General features: G+C 46.6%; 3 protein-coding genes across 3 annotated transcripts; all 3 read right to left on the reverse strand.

The window, feature by feature from the left end:
* Nucleotides 1-1,474: 1,474 nt before the first annotated feature.
* Krtap29-1 (keratin associated like protein 29-1) lies at nucleotides 1,475-2,503 on the reverse strand. The gene has a single exon (XM_021175611.1). It carries the CDS (start codon nucleotides 2,501-2,503, stop codon nucleotides 1,475-1,477), a length of 1,029 nt encoding a protein of 342 aa, XP_021031270.1.
* A 5,655-nt stretch (nucleotides 2,504-8,158) lies between these two features.
* On the reverse strand, nucleotides 8,159-10,037 carry LOC110304146 (keratin-associated protein 16-1). The gene has a single exon (XM_021175381.1). The coding sequence runs from the start codon at nucleotides 10,024-10,026 to the stop codon at nucleotides 8,518-8,520; it is 1,509 nt and encodes a 502-aa protein (XP_021031040.1). The 5' UTR covers nucleotides 10,027-10,037; the 3' UTR covers nucleotides 8,159-8,517.
* Nucleotides 10,038-16,810: 6,773 nt separating this feature from the next.
* Nucleotides 16,811-17,568, reverse strand: LOC110304194 (keratin-associated protein 17-1). Its single transcript, XM_021175423.1, has one exon. The coding sequence runs from the start codon at nucleotides 17,517-17,519 to the stop codon at nucleotides 17,190-17,192; it is 330 nt and encodes a 109-aa protein (XP_021031082.1). The 5' UTR covers nucleotides 17,520-17,568; the 3' UTR covers nucleotides 16,811-17,189.
* Between the last annotated feature and the right edge of the window lie 309 nt (nucleotides 17,569-17,877).

Genomic DNA, 17,877 nt, shown 5'->3' on the forward strand with positions numbered 1-17,877 from the left:
ATCAATAAGCAAAGTATAATCAGAACCTGTCTGCATGGGTAGGGTATCATTTCTGCACAGGATTTTGTTTAGTTAATGTATACCTGTCAGGAATCTTGCCCCAATAAAGAAACACATTTAGTATTTTTAGTTTTAGTTTTAATTGGCCATTAAATAAATTGATTGAAAACAAAGACCTTAGATGGGCAATGGTGGTGCATGCCTTTAGTCCCATTACCCAAGAGACAGGGGCAGGCAGATCTCTGAGTTTGAGGCCAGCCTGCTCTTTAGAGCCAGTTCCAGGACAGCCGTGGCTACACAGGGAAACCCTGATTCAGGGGACTGGGCAGGGTATGTGTGACTATTATTAGGTGAATATCCTTAAGCTGTCCTCCATGACCAATATCTCAGATGTGAGTATTTACATATTTATATGTGGTCAGGTTTGATCTGGTTTGATTTGGTTAGATCTGAGGTCTCTATAGCCCAAGATGGCCTAGAATTCATTGTGTATCTGAAGATGACCTTCAGCTGCTGTTTTTCCTCACAGATGCTAGGATTGCAGGGATGCACCACCACCACCGTGCCTAGTTGAGGAAGAGCTTGGGATCTAACCCTGGCCTTCCTGCATTCCAGACAAGCTTGTTACCAACTCTGCTGACCTTCTCTTCTCAGCTATTGTTGCGATGGAATCTCCTTACGTATCCCGAGCAGCCTGGAGCTCATGGTCCTCTCAGTCTCTGGGGCACTGGGGTTAAAGGCATGCTGCTCTGCAGTCAGTCCCTAGGTTTATGGTCATCTATAGCTCTCCTGAATTATCTCTGTTTTGGGTTTTTCAAATCCACTCGTCACGAGGAAACTAAGGCCACTCAGTTCCAAAGAGCTCTTGGTGATAAGAAGGTTAGAAATAAGCAAGCTACTTGTCCTTTCTCACAGCTTGAGCATCTATAGTTTCAGACACCTGCTACCCATGTAGATTAATGCAGATTTCCCAACCAGGGGGCTCCGGGTCAGTGTGTTCAAATGTGACCTAAATGAAAGCAGTCTGTAAGTCTTACTTGATAGACTTAACCACTCAAAGTTTTATTAACCGCTGGCAGCAAAAGTGTCTCCAGAAAGACCAGGCAAAAAAAAAAAAAAAATCAAAAGAAAGAATTGGAGAGAAGGCTTTGCTGACATGAAATGAACTGACACCAGGAAATGCATGCTGGAAAGGCAGACCATGCCTGCTGACAGGTCACCCTTGGGTAAGATCTCCTCAGAGCTGACAAGTCCTTTCCTCAGCACTTGGAGAGAATGCGAGTCTGAACTCCAGGAAAACCAGAGACGAGGCGATGCCTGTACAGGGCTGGAGGCAATGTCTGTGCAGAGCTGGAGGCAGGCACCCATATCGGTGGCTCCATACGTGAGGACTATAGCACACCCTCAGTAGAGCTATGAGCAGAGTTCCTTCATGAAGTTTGACCTTGGGGAGGCTGCACTCACAGCTAGGTTGTCAAGAAGTGGGTCTATAGGTGCCCGCTTGGCATATGTCTGGAGAGGTTGGTGGACAGCAACCGGGCCCACTGCTGGAAGGTTGACCTAAACCAGTCACACAGCAAGGGGGGTGGCAGGAAGGAGATTGGCAGCCACTCTGATCGGGAGTGGGTCCACCACAAATCGGTTGGCCAGAAATCATAACACACGAAGCTGATTTACTGCTGCTCTTTAAAAAACAGGGGGACTGGCAGGGAGCCACCGGCTGGCAGATGAAGGAGATTATAGGCGTTGTTTGACAGTGAAGTGGCTGGCAAGGGGAGGGCACACAGCAAGTTTGACTGCAAGAGCACATACAAGTTAATGGCTGGCAGGAGACAGACATGCAGGGAGCTGACTGGCAGGACTTAAGAACATAGCAGATAGGTTGGTAATAAACTGACTGACAGAGCTGACCTTCACCTGTGGTGGGTTGATGTGACCCTCCTTGGCAGCTGGTTGGTTGGCACGAGCCAGCCTCACAGCTGGCTGGTAGACACGGGGTCTCAGCACAGGATGTTGCTTCAGAGCAGGATGGCTGGCAGGATCTATCATCACAGGACGCTGATGAGCCACATGCTGTCTGGCATGACCCAGATGTGCAGGCAGATCCCTGGCCGGAGCTCTGGTGGCAGGAGCTGTTCTTGTAGCACATCGTGTGACAACTGGCAGATTCCAGACAGGAGGGCTGGCATGAGACAGCAGGATGAAGACTCCCACCGGTGTCAGATGCACAGCAGGCCGTGTGTGAACCTATGGGTTGGCAAATAAAACCCACACAGGGAGTTTCTGGAAAGCAGGTTGATGGACAAGAAACAGGTTCAGAGCTAACTGGGACACTGTCGGGTCCTTGACGGTTTTCTTGATGTGTAACCAGTTGCCATGTCCTACACCGGCAGGAACTGGGTAAACGTATAGCATTTCTAATGCTGCCACCATTGGAGCATGTAGAGATGGTGGGCACAGCTGGAACAGCTGTGGGGTTTCCAGGGCAACAGCTGTCTGCCATGGTGTTCTACTAGCCAGGCTGGGAGTCTGCAAGATCCATCCGTTTGAAAAAGGCGTCTGATTCCAAGGGGATTTTATAGTCCTTCCCTGGGGTGTTGTTGGCCCTGCCTACAGCATCTTTCCTTGTTGGTATTCTTATTCATTTACATATAAACATCAGGTGAGGGCTTTAGGAGCCCTGGAAGAGGCCGCCACTGGGAGTTTTCTTTGCCGAATTTGGATGCACTCTGGGATGAGCTGTCTCTTTTACAGGTTGTTCCTCAGCCTCACCAAAGCGAGCTTTTCCTCAGTACCCTCTCATCAGGAGGCCTCCTCCAAGAGGAAGCCGCTCTTCCTCCAGGAAGCAGTTCTGTGCCATCAGATGCGGTGGAGCGCTGACAGTATTCAAAGAGAAGGTGTGATATCAAAAATGAAGAACAGAAAACTAGTCTGTGGACTGCAAGAATGTTTATGCGCGCCCCCCTCTCCCTAGAATCTTCACATCAGCATTTTGAAATTAACTCTGGAGTTGCTGCCAACAATTAACAGCTGTAATGACCTCCCTCTGCACAGCTACCATCCTTGAAATGACCTTAGCTAGGAAGTATGGCTGACATCCCTATTTTAAAAGTAACAAGACAAACTCAGAGTTTAAATTATGATTAAAACAAAATTCGAATCCAGAGCCATCGGTCCCAAAATCTCTGCTCATTTGGATCTCCCGAGGAGGTACAGAGAGAGAGCACTGGGAGCAGGTGCAGGGAGGTTGGATGACATTCACACAGCAGGGCAGCAGGGCAGGACATTCACATAAGCAGCATGTCCAGGCCCTGTGTTGGGGATCATCTCCCCAGTGCAGTGTGACGTTAGCTGGATCAAAGGAGTTGAATGTTTACCTCTACTTAGTAATACACCCAACGATGATCTTATCATTTGGAAATTTAAAATATAAACATTTAGTCAAGCATAGTGGCTTACCCTTCTAATTCTGATATTTGGGAAGCTGAGGCAGAAGGATTGCTGTAAGTTCAAGCCCAGTGTGGGCTGCATAGTGAGCCCCAGTTCAGCCTGCACCAAGGCTGAGAAACTTCTCAAAAAATTCTGGGAAAGTAAAACAAACTTTCAAATATTTCATGAAGGGGTATTAAACTCATAAAATGGTGATCAACAGCTTGCGAATCCCACAAATATAAAACTTCAACAGCCAGAAATACCAGGTCATCTCTGCAAAGCATTTTAAAGTTCAAGCAATCTCTTACAAGACTTTGTGATGCTCTCTCTGGGCTCTTTTTCCTCTGGGCTCAAGTGGGCGGCTGCATCACCGACTGATCCAGCATCCCACGCAAGTGCACGTCCTGGCCTGGTTCCTGCTAAGACTTGCGATGGAATGGAAGGATGCTGGTGTGGGATGGCAGGCAGGGCTGCCTGGATTTGCAGCTCATTCTGTGGAACAGGATGGCTCATTATCCACATCTTCAAAGTACCAGGACATCCTAAGGTGCCTTGATGTTTCTTGGGTTAACTCAGCTGCTTCCGAAACAGATGAAATAGCTGGGGATTCTGGAAGGGACTAGGCAAGGGAGCAGCTGTGGAATCTTGTCTTGTTGGCTCTCTCTTCTACCCCTGTTCTGAAAGAAGACAAACTCCTGGGGAGAGCCACAACTGGCAGGCACTCTCCCTGGTCATTAAAGAGCCCTTCCTTCTCTACCACTGTCTCTCCATCAAGCTGTGGATGGCTCCTGGCTCCCTCCTCCTCACACTCTCATTCTGTCATTTTTAAAACTGCAGCCATTGTGTGCGGGCCTGGGTGCCAGAGGTTTTCCACGGAGATCCTCTGGCCAGACTTGGTGCGAAGGTTCCGGCGAAGGGAAGTGAGTGCAGGCAGGGAGACTAAGTCTCTGCCTTCCAGGTCACTCCTTAACTTGGCCCCTCTGCTTCAGGTCAGGCTGAGCCAACAAGAAGCCGACTATCCAGTGAGGAGTGCGGAGGGACTTCAGGTGGCACTTCGGAAAAGAAGATCTCTTCCCAAGTGTTACAGCTCCTGGAACAAAAAACTCAGATGATGGAGTAATTCTCGCACACCTTTAATTCCCTGGATAGGATTTATACAGTGTTGGGGGTGATTCAGGGTTCGACAGCAGGTACCTCTCATCGACTTGGACTGAGAGTTTGGGGGAAACTTTATTTGCATGTGGGAAGGCTTGGTGCTGCTCCTAGTGACTGATATAGCCACACACCTCTCCTGAGGGGGCTGTGGGGGCAGTAACTTCAACAGGAGCCAGGGGCCCAGGAGACATGACCGAACACCTTCCGTCCCATGTAGGTGGAAATCACCACCCATCAGGTCCCTGGCATTCCAGACCTTTGTTCAACTGGAGACTAGGCTGTCTGTGCCCAGCCCAATGCCCCACAATTGCACACCCCTATAATTCTGATATGTTTACCCCAAAGTTCTTTATCCCCTGAGAGAGATCTATTTAGTCTCACCAAAGAAGTCAACCAGAATAAGAAACATACAAATACTTGAAATAGGACATCAATTTCAGTTTGAAAACTGAAATTCCATGCCGGGCCACCCCTGCTGCATCAACAGAGAGCTTCATTTCTCATCTGGTTTTCTCCAACTGATTCTGCTTTTACCTATTTTTTTTCTTAAAAAATAAAATACCCCAGTTGAGAAAAAAAATATTTTCTATCAACTTAATGTGATTAAAGGCTCTGAAGACCTGCAACATCATTCCAAGGCCTTGCGTGAGCAAGAGATACAGTCATGGGGCGGGAGAGAGGACTCAGCATTTCGAACGCTTGCTATACAACCATGAGGACCAGAGTTCAGATACCACATTAAAAAGCCAGTCATGGGTGCCCTTGACCTCAATATTGTTAGAGTTTGAGACACAACGATCACTAGCGTTTGGTGGTCACCACCCTACCTAGCTTCAGTGAGAGGCCGTGCATCAGGGAAACATGTCAGAGAGTGATCCAGAAGGAAAACTGAAGTCCTCATCTGGCTACAGATCAAACTCACACCTGTGCACACTCATGCTCATACACACACACACACACACACACACACACACTCTCTCTCTCACACATACACACACTCACACTCACACATACAGAGATACATAAGGATATATACAGTATACATTCTCTGGTTCTTTCTCTCTCTTACTCTCTCTTAATCTAGTATAGTGATTTATAATATTTTTTTTAAAAAAACAGACTTTGGACACAACTTTGTGTTTAAATAATTTATGTTACTTACTAACTGTAACTACCCTGTGTGTGTGTGTTTATTTCATGTAAGATATACAGATATAGCTACATATAGATTTGTATCTGTATATTTATATGTGCATGTATATCCATATATGTGTGTATATATGGGTTGTTTTTATACTTTAAATATAAATATCAACTTCTAGGAATTATTTAAATCAATCAACATGATTATTAGGGCTCGCCCATGTTGTTACAGCTATCCAACCTTTTTTTTTTTTCACTTCAAAATAATACTTCCTTGTGTTAATTAAGCCACATTTTATATGCCTCTTCATTGGCACTTGGCTTGATTGACCTTCAGATGTTTTATCTCACACATAGAAGAGAACAGCACAGGAAGAAATCTTACCTTGAAGAATAAAAATGATTCACATGAAACACTAAGTCTAGAACCTGGCACTGAGAATGGAAACCCTGGCTAACTCCTCATCTGAAGGAGATAAATTCAGTCCTAATGTCCTGTGGTGACAGTAACTCCAACCAAAACCCACGTGCAGGTAAGTTTCGCTATTGACTTTCTCCCTCTGCCGTTGCATAATCTGATTCTCCAGTGGCTGGCTTCACGATTCCCTCAGGACGTCTGGCAATGCCTGGCTGGTGGAGACCAGGAATTCTGCTTGATGATCTCCAAGGCTCCTCAGCAAATGACTGTCCCATTCAAATGTCTGTGGTGACAAAGCTGAGAAACCCTAGTCTGTCCTCTTCTGTGGTTATGATTGTTCGTGTTAGACCTGGAGGACAGGAGAGACCCTTCATTCTGTGAAGTAAGGATGTGACTAAAGAGCTTATGTGCTTCAGATGTAGGAAGCAATGTTTAGATAACAAGTGACTGTGGGGCTCAGAACACAACACTCTCCTACAACATTCCCCATTGCCCAACCTCCTTACTACAAGTAAGACTCACATTTGTTGTTCTCATTCATCGTTGACCTCCAAAGACATTTGTTTCCTTCCATTTCTCTACATCCAGGCCCATGTCTTCCCATTGAATTTTCCATGTCAAGGTCAGAGAGACTTTTCAAAACCCATTTTCCTTCACACCTCTGCCCTGCATACAGCCCCTCGGGACTTCACATAAGCTTTTCACCAAACCAAGCATCTATCTAGCACACAAGGCCCTCTGTGGGAAGATCATTGCCTGTTACCCACTGACAGGGCTCACCTTCCCTCTAAGAACACCTCTGCCCAAGCATCACCTAGTGGACAGTTGGCTCCCAGCCCTGCTCATCTGTCTGTAAATCTCCTTCCTAGAGAGCACCTGGTTAATTCTTACTTGTACCAAAGGATTGGAGCTCTCTGCTTTGCATAAAAGAATATAGTAACCATCTTATTGATATGAGTCACCACAACATAGGGTGATTTCCCTGAAGACTGGGAACTGAGACTCCTATCTCTTGATTCCTAGAGCATAACACTATCCATGTCACTTATCTAGCAGCTATTCTATAAGCACCACTGGTTGTCTAGCTAGATGCATGATTAGAAGGATGAGTGGAAAGGAGGGAAGAGAGGAGGAAGAAAAGGAGGGAGGAAAGATGAAGGGATAGAAAGAAATAAGAGCAAGGAGGATAGGAGAGAGGGAATAGAGAGGAAGTGATGGAGGGATGGGAAAGGAGAAGGAGAAAAGTTTAAAATGAAGGGAAAGAAAAAGGAAGAAGGGAGGAAAGGAAGGGAAGGAGGGAAAAGGAGACAGAGAAAGAGAGGGAGGAAGGCAGGGGGAGGGAGGGAAAGAGAGAAGGAAGGGAAAAGAAGGAAGACTTGGTGGTGATAACAATAGACACTTTAAAAGGAAAGAGGAGGAAGTAAAGAAGGAAGAGGGGTAGGAAGAACAGAAAGGAAGATGGCAAGTAGAGAAGGAAGAGGGGAAGTAAGAGAGGAAGAATGGAAAGAAATAAGGGAAGGAAGAAAGCAAAGAATGAAGAATCAAAAGAAGCTAGTGAACAGGAGAAGCTTTGAGAGGTAAGGAGAAAGAGGGAGTGAAGAAGGAGACAAGAATAGATGGCAGAAGAGAGAACAATTCTAGCTTTAAAGGAAAAGCAGAGGGAGTGGAAAGAGATGGGAGGTAGAGGAAAGGAGAGAAGGAAGGAAAGAAGAAAGAATGGAAGAAGAAAGGGAAGGAAACATACGTGGAAGGAATAATGGATGGAGGAAAGAAGGGAGGGAGGGAGAGATTGAGGCATGAGTGAATTAAAGGAAGGAGAGACTGAAAAGGGAGAGGTGGATAGAAGGGAGAGAGAAAAAGAGAGAGGGAGCGATGGAGAGGGAAAGAATGGGCAGTGGGATAGATGGAAGAATAGAAGGAAGAAGGTAGGGAAGAACAGAAAGGAGGGACAGATGGAAGGATTGATGGACAGGGGAGGGTTCTCCAAGAAAAGCAAGAACCATGTGCCACTTCAACTTAGCCACTTTTATTGCACGATTAAATATATCTCGTTGCAGGTGCTCCCAAGGAACACAATACATGAGGACAGAAAGCATCTTGAGTAGGCAAGAGCCCAACGATGTGGCAAAGCAGTTCTCAGTGTACTGGCAACAGAAGACAACTTTCCTTTCTCTGTGCAGGAGGTCTTCACTGGGACCACTAGGAGGCTGGAACTTTTGGTGAGTTCTCCGAAGCATCAGCAAGTGGTGTCTGGCAGTGTTGAGTGAACAAGATTCTAGCTATGTTGTAATGAGCTGTGCACGGGGCTTTCCTGGTTTCTCTCTGGCTTTTGACTCTTGCGTTGCAGGAACTGGTGAACTGGAGCTGGCTCAGCGGTCAGCAGGCTTGCTGGCTGCAGGCTGGGGGGCTGCAGCCTCACGGGCGATGGGGCTGGCGGGTTTGATCTCAGCGGGCTGGCAGGGAGTCTCATCTGAGACCTCTGTCTTGACAGGTGTCGAGTCAGCGCAGTCAGGCTGACTGGAAGTTGGCTTTTTGCTATCACACTTATCGTTGTCAGAATCAGTGCATGGCTGGCGGGAGCAGACAGGGCGGTAGGAGTAAGAAGCTAGGCAGGTGGGGCGGCGTAGTATGGAATAGCAGGAGCGGTAGCAGGCTGGGCGGTAAGTGATGGATGTCACATATGGTTGCCTGAAGGTGATGGGTCCAGAACAGATGGGACGGCAAATGGGGCGGCAAGAAACTGGACTACAAGGCGGCTTGCAGGAACTAGGTATATAGAAAGTCCGAGGGGGGCAAGCTGGTTGGCAGATAGCAGATGCAGAAGACCCCGGACGGCAGCAAGCAGGTTGGCAGGAGGGAGATGGGCAGGAAATAGGCTCACAGCTGACAGAACGGCATCGTTTGACTATGTAGCAGGAAGGTTGGCATGGGGTAGGCACACACACCGATGGCAGGCAAGGACTAGGCTCAGGGCAGACGGGTTGGCAGATACTGGAGACACAGCATGAGGAGTCTTGGCAGCTGCTAGAGACACATGGTGGCTCACAGGGGCCCTGGACACAGCAGACAGGACGGAGACAAACAGGCTCACATACCAGAGCCATACAGGCAGATGGCTGACAAGCACTGGCCTCTGAGCAAGGTGGCTCACAGGGACTGGTTTCACAGTCGACTGGCTGGCAGCTACTGGCTGCAGAGCAAACAGATGGACAGCAGCTAGGTGTTGGGCACACTGGCTGGCAGCAAGCAGGCTCACACACCACAGGCTCACAGATCATTGGTTGGCAGGAAGCAGGCACAGCACAGACAGCTGAGCAGCAGCTGGGCTCACAGATCACTGGCTGGCAGCAGCAGGGCTTGCAGATCACTGGCTGGCAAGTGGCAGGCAAGCAGAGGACAGGCTGGCAGGATGAGGTCTCACAACACACGGGCTGGCAGCTGCTCACAGAACAAGAAGGCTGGCACATGGTGGCCTCACAGCACACAGGTTGGGCACAGGTGCTCATGGAGCAGGAAGGCTCACAAATGGTGGCCTCACAGCACACAGGTTGACAGCAACTGCCCATAGAGCAGGAAGGCTCACAAATGGTGGCCTCACAGCACACAGGTTGAGCACAGCTGCTCACAGAACAAGAGGGCTCACAAATGGTAGCCTCGCAGCACACTGGCTGGCAGCAACTGCTCACGGAACATGAAGGCTGACAGCATTGTGAGCCACAGCCGGATGACCCACAGCTGTCCTCGCAAGTCACCAGCTGCCACGTCTGGCTCCGGCAGGAGCTGGGTAGGCAGACAGGCCCTCCACAGCTCACCTCAGTAGAGCAGAGAGAGATGGCGGGCAGGGAGGGACATTTCCTAGAACAACAGCAGCCAGACATGGTGGAGATAGCTCTCTGTCTTGGAGTGAGTGCTGCCTGAGTGTGGTATCTCCCTTTTATACTCCCTCACTGGCGCATGTTGTTTGTGGGGCCTCCTGCATCTTTTCCTCATTGTTGTTTGGGCCCTGTTTCTGGAGGAACATCTTATTATGCCAACATGTGTTGATCTAGAAGTTGTTTGTCTGCCCATAAAGAAGATGTTTATTTACTGACTTGCTAAATATGGAATCCTCAAAGCTACAGGTAGTCCCGGGATGAGCATCCATCATCACCTTCACAATAGATGCTCTCCATCCAAGCATCCTGAAGAAGGAAAGGAGAAAGGAGCCTATAATTTAGCTGCCATCCACCCTTCCACCTCTTCTCCTGGCCTAGGCGCAGATGTCTACATGAGTATGACTGCCTACTGTGCTGCAGGCAAACAAGTCAAGAGCAGACTTAACTGTGCTATCATGAGAAGCTCCACAGAGACACACAGTAAGGAGCTCAGTTGTGGATGAGATTTCCAAACTGTAACTGTCAGTGGCCACAGTCCACAGCCGTCCTGTGTGGGTCAGATTATTCTCCCCAGTTACAGATGGAGCAATGAGGGTAGAGGATAAGAAAGGTTAGGTCGCTTGCTGGAGGTTGCTCCCACCCTCTCTACCGGTAGGCTTTCAGCAGACTGAACCTCCTTTATGAAAAGAACATATTGCATTTATTTACTGTGTATAAGTATATGTGTGCAGGTACATGTACGTGCATGCATGCAAGTGCCATGCACATCTGTGGAAGGAAGAGGACAATTCAGGAGTCAGTTCTCTGCCTTGTGGATCCTGGGGATTGAACTCAGGCTATCAGGTTCAGTGACACGTACCTTGTCCTGTAGACATCATCAATGTCATGTGTAATAGGCCCAGGGATCCCACCCTTCATCCTGTTCTATTGGCTGCACCACTCAAGAATATGTGTTCCATCTGTCCCTAGGAAGTGCTTGACACAGTTTCTCCACTTTGCCATCTTTTCCTTCCATGTCTATCCCAAGCATTCAGTGGGTCTTCAGAGACTCCTTGTCACCAAGGCTGGCACAACACTTGTACCCATTCCCAATGTGGGGCAGGCACTAGGGGATGACCGTGCTGAAGAGCCTGGCTGTTTCAGCTTCCATACAGGACAGACCCATTTTGAGAGACTTTTGAGAGCACTTAGAAGGTAAACACTGGGATGTAAGTAAGTTGGCTTACTTACTTAAGTAAGATGGCTTAATGAATCAAGGTGATCACCACCAAGCCTGACAACCTGAGTTCAATCCTGGGACTCACGTGACAGAAGAAGAGAACCAACTCCTACAAATTGTCCTCTGGTACCCATACATAGGCCATGTCCCCCACCCCACCCACACAAAATAAAGAAGTGTAAAATATTAATTTTTAAAAACTTTTTATTAATTATTTTACTCATCTACATTCCAAATGGTATCCACCTTTTGGTCTCCCTCCATGATCCTCCCACCCATGGCCCCTCCCCTTTGCTTCTAAGAGGGTGCTCCCCCACTCACTCACACCTCACCCCTCTAGCATCTTCATTTTTGTTTCTTCAGTACTTTTCTAGGATATCTTTTTCTTCTGTGCAAACTCTTCTTCTGGCTTTGGAACATCTGTTCCTTTACAGTGAGGATCATCTCGATGTGTTCTGGGGAGCTCTGTAAATTTTTCGGGACATCTCAGGTGCTTTGTTGCTGGGTGTGTTCAGTGACTAGAGAATCTATATCTAAACCCTTAAGTGTGGCATTACTCTCTGTGTTTTTAAGCATGCGCAGCAAAAATTCAACACTCTATTTTTGGCTACTGACGCTGTGTCCAGCCCCACTGTTTGGCCTGGACACACTACCAAGTCCACCATTATACTGCTGGAACAGCACATGCATTGTTAAAGAGACGTCTTTCAAATACTTGGTGGCTTTTCAGATATGCAGAGCCTTGATGGCCTGGGCAGTCTCATGGGTATGCTTAAGGTGAACTTGAAGCTTTGAATCTCTTGATTTGCATAATTTTGTAGGGTGTACTGGGTGAAGAGAATAGTGAACCATCTTCCCAGGCTGCTTACAGAAAGAGCAAATATGAAACCATTTGAAGGTATTTCCAGGATTCATGAAGTGAAAAGAGAAAAGGCGGTTTCCCAGATTGGTCCCTAAGGTGCTCTGAGTAAGACTCTTTTTGCTGCTTTTTTGCTGAGAGTGAACCACAGTTTTCCAGACAACAAAGCTAGGCCTTCTTGTCCAATGAAAGGCCATTCTTGCCTGTGTTTTCAGCCTGGGCGTGGTTTACCTCCCCTGAAAAGTTGAGCGTTGGCCGCCATCATTCATCCCTTCCTTCATGCACTAATGTATATAACTCTCGCTCGGTTTCTCTTTGTCTTATCCATCAACAAGGACAGCACTGGGACCTGCAGGAGGGATACAAAAAGAATGGCCAGCAATTTCAGTCGCAATGTACAGGTTAAAAAAAGAGGTGTGCACACCGGTGAGCAATTGTGACATTGTGATGATTGTTATAAGAGATTTGCAAGCACTTTGAGGGTACTGGGAGAAATATTCATATGGGGCTTAGGAAGGGAGGGAGGAAGGCTTTCTCAAGTCATACATAAGATGGTCAATCCATTGATGATTCCTCCAGGGATGATGAAAAAGCTCAGTCTGTGGAAACCAAAGGCACAGGAGCAGGATACATTCTGGAAATAATTTGACAGCTCATACAATTGATACAGTCAGGAAGAAGAGCACGGGAGACAGGAAGAGACAGTATTGGGACCATAGCAGTGACTTCTGCACCAAGCTATATAAGTTGTTAGATTTAATAATGATACTTGGCGGTTTAAGCAAGGATGTAATGAGTTTGTGATTTTATAAACCTTTGCCTATGGAGATGGGAGAAAGAGGGCAAGTTTAAAGGTAGACAGACCATAAGGAGACTGGCCAATTACTCAAAAGCCTCCTAGTGACAACCTAGATCTGGCAGCTCTTTGGGTTAGAGCAGTAGGAGAAGTTTTAAGGCAGAAGAATCTAGAAGTGCCCATGGTTGTGATAGAAAGGACCACATTCTTTGAGATATGCCTTCTCAGCTATGGGGAAGGGATGCCTTCCAACAGCCTTGAAGAGGGAGCAGAGGAGAGCCCATCAACTCCCTATCACTCATAGATCCTCTCCCTCTGCTTCCCTTCCTCAGCTAAGCTAGTGATAGAGTTGTAGTTGTTGATAACTCCCTCAAAGAGCCCTCTTAAACTCTGATGAGAGCTGACAGGGCATTGTCCTTTATACTGTGGTGTTCTCTCCTCCCAGAATCCTCCACAGCTAAACGAAGTGGCAGCTCTTCTAACTGTGTGGGCCATTCCTACTTGATTCATCTTTAAAGCACTGCTCTCCTCTCAGCACCATCCAGGCGCCATAAGGTCAAGGACTTAGTCTATTCAGTGCTTGCATACATGGTACCCAGAGTCAAGACTGATACATAGGCAGCATGCAATTACTATTTATCGAATGGACTAATGAGAACCTATGTGAATAGCTAAGAAGGGCAACCTTTGTTGGGAACTCAAAGAAATCACTACCTCCACTCATGCATCCGGATGACATGGCCATGAGCAATGGATTGATCAGCTGCTCTGAATCACAGACACACAGCGAATGGTCTGTTGGCAGACTTGTCCCATTGTCTCATCCTTGGCAGGATGCTCCTTCTGCAGGGTTTGTTCTGGTAATTAAAAAGGCTCCTTTGAAGAGATCAGCTATATCCAGAGTAAAAAGTAACTGAAATAATTGGAGTCTGAAATGAGAACAGAGCAAAGTGGAATCTCATATTCTCTGAAAGCAAGACATACTACTACCGACATTTTATAACAGAACCCCCAATTGAAAGCATAATAGCAGAAGCATCCAATTGCCATTTCCCTAGAAAGATCATTCCTATGTATTTTCCAAAATGAATGAAAATATGTTTATATGAAAACTTGCACATTAATGTTGCTGAAAGCTTTATTCTCAATGATGAAAAATTATAAGCCATGCAAGTGCCCTTCATTTAATGGATGGATTTTTAATATCATCTATCAATATAATGAAATACTAGTCAACAACAACAACCTAGGGTTTGAGGAACTGACTCAGTAAAGTACTCGTTGTACCTGAGTTTGATTCTCAAGGCCCATGGTTTTATAAAAGAATGTTGCCATGGCAGCAAGTCCTTGTAATCCATCCCAGAGCTAACCAAGTAGAGGCAAGTGGAACGCTGGAGCTGACTGGCCAGCCTGCCTACCTACTTGATCACTGAGAGAGACCCTGACTCAAAGGGGAACAGATGAACAGTGCCTGAGGGGCATACCCAAGGCTGACCTCTGATCCTGTGCACATACACGCACCCAGATGCACATGCGCGGTCATACACAGGAACATGATGTGCATGCTTACACACACACACACACAGAGAGAGAGAGAGAGAGAGAGAGAGAGAGAGAGAGAGAGAGAGAGAGAGAGAGAAACTTGATGTGGGCAGCAATGTGAATGAATATCAAAGCAGTTACACTGAATGAGAGGAATTCACACTGCATGGTTTCTATCTTAATGAAATTCTAGACATGGCAGAGTACCTCAGACTATAAGGAGCTGATAGCTGCCAGGGGCTGGGGAGGATTAACTACTGAAAGAACAGAACAGGGAATTGGGAAGGTGGTGAAGCCTTCTGTGATCTGCTTGTAGCCATGATATCTCAAAGACAGGATGTGCAATGCTCAGGTCTCATCGGACTGGTAAAAATGGTAACATTTAATTACATGTCAATTGCATAGCAGTAAAATATATTGACCTATAAAAGTTTATGAAAATCTTAAAGAATATACTTTTTGAGGGTGTTTAAATGAAACAGAAAAAGTTGAAAGACATTATGGTAGAAGCAAAAGCAGCCTCCTACTTGTGCTTGTGAATATGCTTCTGAGAGCCTCCTGAGGTATGTGTCAGTGAGAACACTGAGCATCCCACTGGCTCTTTCTCCTGTCTATGTCCCTATAGTTTGCATCCTTTTAAGAATCATTGTGGGCTAGAAGGAGCAAGGCCAGAGCGAGCAGGGCCAGAGAGAGAAAAAGTGTCTGAAGACCGCTACAGTGTACTTACATATAATAAAGAAATAAATCTTTTTTAAAAAGAGTCATTGCTCTGCTTATAGTCAGATATATAATATATGATATATATTCTTTATATATATATTATATAGTCTATAAATATATCTTTTATATAACATATGTCCTTTATAAATAATATATCCTTTTTATATGTTATGTGTGTTTAATATAATATATATCCAAATCTAATATATCCTTTATATATTGTATATGGCTTATATATAATATATATTTGACATATAATATAATCTTTATATTATTTAAAATAGATAGATAGATAGATAGATAGATAGATAGAAAGAAAGAAAGATAGAAAGAAAGAAAGAAAGAAAGAAAGAAAGAAAGAAAGAAAGAAAGAAAGAAAGATAGATAGATAGAAAGATAGATAGATAGATAGATAGATAGATAGATAGATAGATAGATAGATTTCTTGCCAGGAATCGTTGTGCTTGCTTTTAACCCCAGCATTAAGGAGGCAGAGGGAGGCAGATGAGTTAAAGGCCTATCTGATCTATATAGGGAGTTCCAGGCTAACTGGGGCTATGTAGTGGGACCCGGTCATTGCTCTGTAAAAGTAAAAATAGATACTGTTCCCTTAGTGCAAGAACAAATTTTATTAATTTTAACCCATGTGTCACTTAAAACCATTCCTAACTAGGGATTAATCCACTCTTATATGAGTCTTCATTTCCCAGCTAGCCTTGATCTGTACACGTGTCCCTTTTCTTCCTCTCAGTACAATAACTGCGGCTAGGTCCAGTACAAAAACAAAACAAAGACAACAAATAAAAAACAACACAAGACAAAACAGCAAGACCAGAGCACGAGGCTAGAAGGGAATCGTAACCACACAAACATCCTCTGAAACTGTGCATTCACGGTCTGGCCTCAGAAATCCCCGCCATTCACAACCAACCTGGGATGGGTTTATGATGCCGGCATGGAAGGCTGAGGCAGGAGGATTCTAAATTTAAGGCCAGCTGGGGCAACTGACTGAGACCCTATCTCACAATAAAAAGTAAACGGAGACCTGAGAATTCAGCCCCGTGGTAAGGATTCTGCCTAGCATGCCTTTGAAGCCCTAAATTCAATCTCTAGCATCAAAGAGAAGTCATTAACGTTCCTTTGCCTCCTCTGACTTTGCCTCCTCTGACTCTGCTACAGGGTTCAGGCCAATCATCCTAGAACCACAGTACAGAAAGTAGGCATGCATCCTGAGCATGATGAGACACACCTAGAGTCAGCCTACCTTGAAGCTTTAAAAAATATGACCCTCAGGCACCTCAGGTCCTAGTACTGATGGATACCACAGCCAGTAGTGACACCCAGATATTGTCAAAGCCTCCCTAAGCGACTCTCACACTGCACTCAGCAGCTTCTGTCTACCGTCTGTCTACAATCTGTACAACCTCCAACCCTCCATGTAGAGAATTACCTAAGTTCGTATTAAAAACACAGACACCCCCCCCAGCCCACGCCCCTACAGCACCCTTTATGTTTCAGTGGGGGCTGGAACCTTCGGGATTCTGCTGCAGGAGATCAGCAAATACTATGCTGTTCCTAGTTGGATGCTAAAGTAAATCTTTCTAGTAATCTCTAGGAGGGTTAAAGGAAGAGGCAAGAGGACGGATAGGGTAGCCAGCATGCTTGAATTTATTAAAAGATTGACAAAGTTTCAAAGGAGCAGAAAACTGGGGTGGACCAAGAGGTCCAAAGAGTAAGAGAATGCCTCATAGCTGCGAGACGTGTAACTTCATGTAAATGAAGTCAGGAACATTGAACTTGGTGACCACCTCATTGGAACCCAGCTTTTAATTTCTTGCCAGGAAATGGCTCTTTGGCCCTGAGTGCCTTAGACCCCAGGGCAAGCTCTCCTCTCAGAAATAACAGGAGAGGCATGTCGCTGTCTTGGAGGTGCAAGAGATGAGGAGGTCAGGAGATGAGGAGGTCTCCATCTGGAGTGGACTGGACGGAGGCTGTCCCCAACACTGTCTCAGTTAGAGGGGGGAAGGTCTTCATTTTGTCTCACACACAGGTGTGGGCTGACAGCACACTGGACCACAGCACCCGCCACCACCACCGCAGCATCCGGAGCCGCCACAGCAGCCGCCTCCACAGCCCCCGCAGCCTCCTCCGCAGCCAGATCCGCAGCAGCTAGACCCGCAGCCTCCGCATCCCCCGCAGCCAGACCCGCAGCAGCCTCCTCCGCAGCCAGAACCTCCGCAGCCACAGCAGGAGCCACAACAGCCACAGCAGCCGCAGCAGCCCTGCTGGCAGCAACACTCCTCACAGCAGTCTTGTTCCTGGGAGCAGCAATTGAGGCAGTCTCCCGGGCAGCATCCCATGGTCCCAGCCGGTCAGGTCTCAGGTCAGGAACGCGGCCGAGCTTCCCCTAGGTCTGACAGTGGCCAGCTGGACAGCAGCTTTTATATCCCCCTCACCCAGGGGTGTAGGCACCGGGTACAGGATGTTTGCTTTGTTATTATTTGTGCTGGTTTCCATAAGAACGTCTCATTAGTTGGCTGTTTATTTTCCAGCCGTGAGTACCTCAACTCATAAAAAAAGGCCCCACTCGTCCCAACTGCTATTTGTCCAGAGGGTAAAAATACACCTGGGAAAAGACCTGTCATTAGCCAGGTTGGAGAGAGGAAGGGAAGCTGGCCAAGGAATCTGCTCTGGCTCCTCTCCCACCTCTTCTCCAGT

This window comes from Mus caroli, chromosome 11 (assembly GCF_900094665.2).
Source record: "Mus caroli chromosome 11, CAROLI_EIJ_v1.1, whole genome shotgun sequence".
Lineage (NCBI taxonomy): Eukaryota > Metazoa > Chordata > Mammalia > Rodentia > Muridae > Mus > Mus caroli.